Source organism: Penicillium crustosum (genome assembly GCF_028827405.1).
Source record: "Penicillium crustosum strain IBT 35664 chromosome Unknown utg000004l_segment0_segment0, whole genome shotgun sequence".
Taxonomy (NCBI): Eukaryota; Fungi; Ascomycota; class Eurotiomycetes; order Eurotiales; family Aspergillaceae; genus Penicillium; species Penicillium crustosum.
The window spans coordinates 4260827-4269712 of NW_026623125.1; the positions used below are offsets into that span (position 1 = coordinate 4260827).

The following is an 8886-nucleotide window of genomic DNA, read 5'->3' on the forward strand; positions in this document are numbered from 1 at the left end:
CTAAGAAACTACCGGGGGGGGCATTTACGAGTACGTTTAACATGACCAGAAGCTCGGGACCAGATTCAAGGACAATGAATTCACCGGATTCATAGACCAACTCCACGTCAGGGGTTAGCATTTAAGATATTACTTTCTGAATCCAATATACCTACCAAGACATTTTAATCACAGCCACGTATTTTATGGGGCTTCATATTGTCGAACTAGGACCGAATGTTCTAATAAGGTGACAATTAAGGGCACAGACAATATATTCCATGACATTCCTCAGATTGATTACGTCCCCGGGTCCCAGTCCCTCGAACACCGTGTCAACAATGGTGAGCGTGATGACAAGAATTCTCCGCAAGCAATTTAAGTCACTACACTGAATCTTCAAAGAAGCTTAAGCTAGCTTAAATGAAGCATGCCCCTATATTGTTTCATGGCTGTGGAACGTCATTCCAACATCAAGGCCCTTGAGCTTGATGATACAAACGCTGCTGCCGTGCTGAAGGCCGATGCCGCCTCTGCCGGTGCAGGTGTCACGGAAGAGCTGGTCTCTCTATAATCGTCCTACCTCTTGCATATTGGATTCCTTCCTGCCCAACTATTGCTGGAGTAAAACTTCTGCATTACTGAGGAGCAGAAGCAAGCCGTAATAAATATTAGGGGTCGTGGTGGAGCTGTGTAGGTCTTCGTTATGTGTGTTCATGTCCTGTTCTTTTGTGCGCCAACGCTGAAAAGTATATGGAATGAATCCACGCCAATGTATAGAAATACACCGTGAAGCCCCCGTATTCGGTCAACTAAAAGAAAAAGCGCAACCACAAAATTCCACCGGTTACCCGATTCCCGCTCGGAAAGGTCGACCCTCCCAAGTGGCAGCCACGGACTTCCATTCAACCACACGAGCGCCCAGATAACCCTTTCAACTCTTCAACTTCAATCATCGTTCTCAGCGTTCTTCATCTCCCTTTCAGGTTGATTCCATTTCTCATGGCCGAAGGTATGTGCGTCGTGAGCACGCTCTTCTTTTATGAGTTATTGGTTTCCCAATCTTTTCCTCAACATCTTTGTCTGGTCATCTTAACGGATCATGAACTTGGGGAGAGGAGCGAATGAAGAGTCATATTCGTTGACTTCCCCACTTGGGTTACTCCCAGTTGCTGTTTACTTTCCCCGAACACCTTTCCCCCCTCATTTGTCATGGACGCCGCACGACTGGCCATGCGACCAGCAATTGTCGTGCGCGTCACCCAGCTCGCACAAGACATCCCTAGTGGCCGATCATTTGTTTCCCTCTTTCTCTCAAAATATCTCCGCAGCCCCTTCTTCACATCGTTTGTCCCCTTCTTAAAATCTTCCTTCCTCTCCTGTGCGAGCCACAAGGCCCCTGCCCCGGAAGCATCCACTTCTTAGACTGACAGTGATGACTCGTCAACAGATAAGTACACCGTTAGCCTGCGTCGAAACCAGGAATGGGCCACCTAGACCACGCGTGAGCACCCTGACCTCTTTCCTACCCTCGCAACCGGCAAACAGCCCCAGATCCTCTGGCTTGGCTGCTCGGACTCGCGATGTCCCGAGACCTTCATGATGGGCCTCCAGCCCGGTGACGTCTTCGTTCATCGCAGTATTGCCAACATCCTTCACCCCGGTGACTTAAGCTCGGGTGCCGTCATCGAGTATGCTGTGCAGCACCTAGGCGTCGAGCACATTGTGGTCTGCGGACATACTTCCTGCGGTGGTGTCGCTGCAGCTATGGGTAACAAGCAGCTGGGTATCCTGGATCCCTGGCTATTGCCTCTGCGCCAGGTGCGTGAGCGTAACCTCGAGATGCTGCAGTCTCTTTCTGCCGAATCTGCCGGTGAAGCTGCGCTCAAGCTCGTAGAGTTGAAGGTGCGTGAGAGCTTGAACGTGGTGATCCAGAAGAGCGTCGTTCTCAACGCGATCCAGGAGCGTGACCTCGAAGTCTACAGTTTGATCTACGACGTTGCTTCCGGTGTTCTGCGTGAGTTGGATATTCAGGATTCGCAGGATGCCATTCGCGCCCGCTTGATAGCCTTCAAGGCCGAGGTTTGACTCGGTGCACATTTTGTGAATTGGAGAGGTTGGATGGGATGTAATAGTGGCAGGGCATAGACATTGATTTCAGTTGTGAAGCTTTTCAAGGTGATAATTTGACGACACGATTAATGCGCAAGCATTGTTAGCAATCTTGGTGGTTTTCCTAGCGTGACATTGTCCCCACATAAGAAGGATGTGGCATCTAGCTGGCCCGATCCTCGAATAGGAGAGGCTCTGCTGACGTGGGGCCAGCTGCTGATCGACTGTCATTTATTAGCAAGCTCCCATTTAGAACACGACAAAACCTGTAACGGGTCCAAGGTCAGGACATCTTGGACCCGTGGGGCGGAAACTTTTTGTCGAGTACTATGCATTTATGCATGCTGAAATTACCAGGTCTTTACAAACCGGAAAATCAATGGACCGTCATGATAACGGTACCATACAAAAATACATGCATTGCTTAATCAGCTATGTCCGCCGAGATTGGAAAAGAGCGGATTTTGTCATTTTTAGTTAGTTAGAGAATTTACATATGTCAGATTTACCATACATTGTCGTACCCGTCTATTTCTGTCACTTTTGTAAATTAGAGGTATCCACGTGATGTATAAATATATCATCTTGTCATAGCTGTATTAGTACTGTAATTTTCGCCCCCACCACGGGTTTTTGTTGTGATATGAGGCTAGTGCAGATCGTGAACCTAGCCGAACCATCGGAATTAATCCCGAGATATCTATACGAAGAACCAAGTTGATTGAAAATCAACTTGATCTTCTTGTTGTATATATAGCCTCGTTTTTCTCTCTGAATAACACATACAATTAAACTTCCTTTGAATTACAATAGTTTTGTCAAGGTCTACTTTTATGAGCCAAAGAATATTTAATAATTGGCCAGCAAGACATGAATAATGATACTGTATTTTGTCCAACCACTGCAGGCACCAGAACCATCATGTTTCTACGTTGTGGTTGGCTCGGATTGAAATATGTACATGTATACACTCCCACTTCTGGCACGCCCTTCCATGCTTCCAAATTTTAGTGTGCTTAATGAAAGTGTACCTATTAGGTTGCACTAGTCCTAACACAGTAATCACTAGTCCCAACTTGGTAAGGGCTGGTCTACTTCTGTCTAAAGTAGTCATGCACCTTCCTGTGTTTCCTTCCATCTACCACTTGTCAGAGATAGACCGAATAGATATACATATATCTACGAGGAAGTAGATGAGTCGCTTAACCTTACCTGGGCAAACTGAATGTCTATTAGCCGAATACAGGCACATATTAAAGCCTCTATTCTATGATATTTATATCTTTTATATTTTTTAGACAAACTCATAGTATATATAAACCTATATGTGAAGCCTGTATAATTTTATCTATTTTATTTAATTCTTTGGAAGGGGTTGAAGTTTGTCAACTGGATCGGTAGCTTTGGTTCAAAATTCCGAATCGGGTTAGCGTTTGGTCGAAAATTCCCAAAAGGGAAGCTTTGGTCTAAAATGCAGAAGTTATCATCTGAACTGAACTTCTGCATTTTGGACCAAACCGAACTTCTGCATTTCCGACCATCGCCTACTCCCACAAATTTGACCACGCTATATATCTGTTTTAAGATAAAAAAGATACCAATTGGTCCTTCTAATAGTTAATTACTACTATATAAGTATAATTTCTGCTTATTAAGGGAGAATATAGTCTGAAATGTAGTAGTTGGGTATAGTTAAAATGGATTATAATCCGATGGTCGAAAATGCAGAAGTTCGGGTTGGTCCAAAATGCAGAAGAAGTCGTCTAACCTAAACTTCTGCATTTTGGACCATCCCGAACTTCTGCATTTTAGACCAAACTGAACTTCTGTATTTTGGACCATTGCCTACTCCCAGAAATTTAACCACGCCATATATCTATTTTAAAATACTGTAGATACTAGTTAGTGCTTCTACTTATTAAGGGAGAATATAGTCTAAAATATAGTAGTTGGGTATAGTTAAAAATGGATTATAATCCGATGGTCGAAAATGCAGAAGTTCGGGTTGGTCCAAAATGCAGAAGAAGTCGTCTAAACTAAACTTCTGCATTTTCGACCATCCCGAACTTCTACATTTTGGACCAAACTAAACTTCTGTATTTCCGACCATCGCCCACTCCTAGATTTGGACCACGTCGAACTTCTATTTAAATAAAGTATAGATACTAGTTAGTGCTTCTAGTAGTTAAATACTACTATACGAGTGTAATCTCTGACCGCGGTCAGAAAATCTGGCTGGAAGGTCTAGTAGTACCTATAGTAGTATAATATAGTCCGAAGTATAGAAGTTGGCCGTAGTCGAAAATGCAGAAGTTCGGGTTGGTCCAAAATGCAGAAGAAGTCGTTCAAACTGAACTTCTACATTTTCGACCATCCCGAACTTCTGCATTTTGGACCAAACTAAACTTCTGCATTTCCGACCATCGCCTACTCCCAGATTTAGACTACGTCCAATTTCTATTTAAATCAACTTTAGATACTAGCTGGTGCTTCTAATAGTTAATTACTACTATACGAGTATAATTTCTGACCGCGGTCAGAAAATCTGGCTGGAAGGTCTCGTAGTGCTTATAGTAGTATAAGCTCTTCTGTATTATATTATTATAAGAAACAGACGATTCAATACTTAATTCACTAAATACTCCCGTACACTAAATGTCTAAGCTTTCATCCTGCCTAATACCAATACCAATATCCGTCGGTTTATCAGCTTCTATATATTCGGTACCCGCAGTAAGGCCACCTACTTCAGCATTAGGGGGTTCCGGGGTACCTAGGGGACGCTAGGACCTAGCATCTTCGATACTATCACGAACGAACTCCGGGATCGTAGACAGATTTCGTTCCCTCCGGTAGAAGTAGGAATTCTCCCTAAAGGTATCCTTCTCAGCTAACACGAGGTTTTCAAACGTATCACAGTAGAGCTGCTAGGCGTTACGTCTCTAGGACTGCACATAGCCCCAAGCTATATCATCGTCGTCCCCGAATAAAACATCCAGCTCCCTCCGTACATCTACTATATCCCATCGCGTCTGGCCCACTAGGGCATCTGAAATCGCCCCTAGGCGTCCCAGCCGCACGGTCGCGGGAAATACATAATCTACCCGACCACCGTACGTACTGTTCGGCAGACCGGACGGTGTCTTAGTACCCGAGTCGAAATCCCGATGGCAGCGCGAGAGGTCATCCTAGATACCCGACTCCGCGGTGTCCAAGGTTTGGTAATCATCGCCGATCGCAACGAACTAGGGCAGGATATTAACACGGTAGGCAGTCGCCGGGCCGGTAGACCCGTAAGGTAGGCTAGGTAAACTTAACCGGACATCCCCAAACCGGCAGACCTACTTAGTCTATCTATAGCCAAAGTGGGCCTTATCATCCTCGGTCTATATATCGGCGTCAATCCGCTGCACATACCTATTCTTAGCATACCCTCTGTCGACCAGCCGCCTATACCACGTAGCGATCTCGCGATACATCCCTAGGAGTAACTCGGTGCAGTTGCCGCTATCCTCGTCGGAGAGAGCGAGACTCCCTTAGAGCGCATTAACCCCCCGCCCACTACGGACAAAGTCGATAATATTAACGTCAATATAGCGAAAGAAGGTACGTTCTCCGGGGTATATCCGTTTGGTATAGTAGGGGAATAATACTAGCTTCTACGTATAATCCGGACGGTATCGGACGTAGAACGTATAGTATACGGGGTCCTATCGAACCATCTACTATACTAAGCTAAACCACATATTCCTAGCCCAGCTAATACGAGGTTTGGACGGGCGGGCTAGGTAATACCAGTCGTATATATTGAATTCCTCTATAATCAGATGCCGTAGGCTACCTAGGTGATTCCCGTCGAAATCCTCCCCCAGCCATTCAAACAGCCCTAGTAGCACAATACTTCCGTCTCGATCTAGCTACTGCCCGAGGTCCTAAACTATAGGGTCGGCGTCTCGGCCGCAGCAGCGCTTATATAGTCGAGCGAACGTTAGCGATTGTATCAGTACCGGGTTCGCAACCCTCGGCATACCCGAACCCGTAACCGGGAACCGCTATCCCGATTCTAGATTACTTATTACGTTTTTAAACCAACCCTTATACCGACCTTTTATCTAATCCCATTCCCTAAGATTTGTATATAGCTTACGCAACCGCCGGAGTAATTCTTCGTACGGGTTACGATAGTAAAGGCCTAAGCGTTTATATAGCCTATAGGTATAGAGATTATAGAGAGATAGTGATAGAGATATATATATAGCACTCCGGGTCGCTATTGCTTTTGCAACCTATCGGAGTAGCTGCTTCTTAAGGGTATCGGTAGGGAGCTCGGTCCCCCTTAGAAGACGCCGAATTGCGGCATTTATAAGAGCACAGCTATAGCTGGCAAGTGGGTTCTTAGGAGTTAGGCGTAATCACTTTTAAGGGCGAGGAAGAGGCTCCTTATCGTCCTACTTGTCGTCGTCGTTATCGTCCTAGTCGTCCTACTCCTAGTCGTCCTACTCCTAGTCGTCCTACTCCTAGTCGTCCTACTCCTAGTCGTCCTACTCCTAGTCGTCCTACTCCTAGTCGTCCTACTCCTTATCGTTATTGTCCTAGTCGTCCTATTCCTCGTCGTCTTACTCCTCGTCGTCCTACTCGTCGTCCTACTCGTTATTAGATAGAACAGAGGGGGTTGATAGTAAAGATAATAACGGTAATAATATTGATAATAGCGTCTCGTCGCGGGGTCTCTTCTCTAGAGACCCCGGAGGGTCTATAGCGTTCGCGGCCCCTGTAGGTTGTACTAGCGGTACTAGTAGTATTATACCCGTAGCCCGTATTTAGCAACCTAATCGAATTGAGCAGATAAATCTATCTATATCTACCCTAAGCGCGAGCGTATATAGGGTTTTAGGATTGAGAGGTTCGAAATTCCGCTACGCTAACGCTACGTCGAGATCAATTTATATAATTCGAGCATACTAGCGAATGTTACGGCCACGTCTAGACTTCCGGTACACAATCGCGTTATTAATAGCAGCTTAGAGCTTAGGATACGATAGCCCCTTACTAATAGTCTTACTAACCTTTCGGAGTATAGCGTAGCTTCCTATACGTATCAGAAGAGTATTAGCCTACTGCTCGCCCTACTAGAGGATCGCTCGCTTCCGTATATTCGCCTTAAACCGATCGAGCCCTTCCTAGACTTTTATCGTATCCCGTATGATCTACTATAAGTCTCGGAATGATTCCAGGCTTTTTTTATATATCCTCCAGAACTCTCTATATTCAACAAAGTTATATACCTCTTATAACGACCTTACAGCGTCCCCCATAACGCTATAGGCATAATCCTAGATTATCAACGCGGCCGGGTAAATATCCCGGGGCGATAGGGTTTTGATTATCGTAAGCCCTTCCGCAATTAACCTTACATACTATCCGTTGAGATTCAGTATTGCGGCGAAGGCAAAGGATTAGTCTATCGCCTTATATACGTTAGGGTCACTACTCACTATTGATATAGCGAAGTCAACCGATATTATTAAGTTTAAAATCCACGTAAATATACTAGTTTAAGTAGAAACTACGTAAGTTCTCTCCTCAATATCTTAATATAACTGTTTATACGTCTTAGTATTGCATAGCTAATAGTATTTTCGCGAAAAAAGACTATAAATAAACTTAAAGAGCGAGTTTCTTTAACGTATAGTTATTAAGCGCTACTATTAAGCGCTACCACGACATAGTCGGGAGTATTTTCACGAAAAAAGACTATAAATAATCTAAAAGGGCGAGTTTCTTTAGGCGAGTTTCTTTAGATATATAGCTATTAAGCCCAGCTATTGAGTGCTACTATTACGTAGTCGAGAGTATTTTCGCGAAAACACTATAAACAAACTAAAAGAGCGAGTTTCTTTTAAATATACCGGTAGTTATCAAATATCACTAAACGAGTATAATTTCTAACCGCGCTCAGAAAATCTGGCTAAAAGGTCTAGTAGCGCTTATAGTAGTATAATATAGTACGAAATAGAGCGGTTGACTGTGGTCTAAAATGCAATAGGTAGAGATAGTCAGAAATATAGAAGTTCGGCTTAGTCGAAAATATAGAAGTTCGGCTTAGTCGAAAATGCAGAAGTTCGGCTTGGTCGAAAATACAGAAGTTCGGCTTAGTCCAAAATACAGAAGTTCAGCTTGGTCTAAAATATAGAAGTTCGGCTTAGTCTAAAATATAGAAGTTCGGCTTAGTCCAAAATACAGAAGAAGTCATCTAAACTAAACTTCTGCATTTTGGACTATGTTTAACTTCTGCATTTCCGACCATCCCCTTCTTCTGCATTTTAGACCACGTTTAACTTCTGTATTTTGGACTACGTTAAAACTTCTACATTTCCGACCATCCCCTTCTTCTGCATTTTAGACTACGTTCAACTTCTGTATTTTGGACTACGTTCAACTTCTGTATTTTGGACCACGTTCAACTTCTGCATTTCCGACTATCCCCTTCTTCTACATTTTAGACCACGTTCAACTTCTACATTTCCGACTATCCCCTTCTTCTGTATTTTGGACCACGTTCAACTTCTATATTTTGGACCACGTTTAACTTCTGTATTTTAGACCACGTTCAACTTCTATATTTTGGACCACATTCAACTTCTATATTTCCGACCATCCCCTTCTTCTGTATTTTAGACTATATTCAACTTCTATATTTCCAACTATCCCCTTCTTCTATATTTTAGACTATATTTAACTTCTGTATTTTAGACCACGTTAAACTTCTGCATTTCCGACCATCCCCTTCTTCTG

At 43.8% G+C, this 8886-nt stretch overlaps 2 protein-coding genes across 2 annotated transcripts; one reads left to right on the plus strand and one right to left on the minus strand.

Moving 5' to 3' along the window:
- Positions 1-1191: 1191 nt before the first annotated feature.
- On the plus strand, positions 1192-2067 carry N7487_010667 (carbonic anhydrase; the record flags this gene model as incomplete). The annotated part of the gene is made up of 3 exons (XM_056878397.1): positions 1192-1360; positions 1430-1440; positions 1477-2067. 3 exons carry the CDS (start codon positions 1192-1194, stop codon positions 2065-2067), a joined length of 771 nt encoding a protein of 256 aa, XP_056726977.1.
- A 3505-nt stretch (positions 2068-5572) lies between these two features.
- N7487_010668 (uncharacterized protein) lies at positions 5573-6119 on the minus strand (the record flags this gene model as incomplete). Its single annotated transcript, XM_056878398.1, has 3 exons — positions 5573-5743; positions 5823-6008; positions 6030-6119. 3 exons carry the CDS (start codon positions 6117-6119, stop codon positions 5573-5575), a joined length of 447 nt encoding a protein of 148 aa, XP_056726978.1.
- Positions 6120-8886: the final 2767 nt, after the last annotated feature.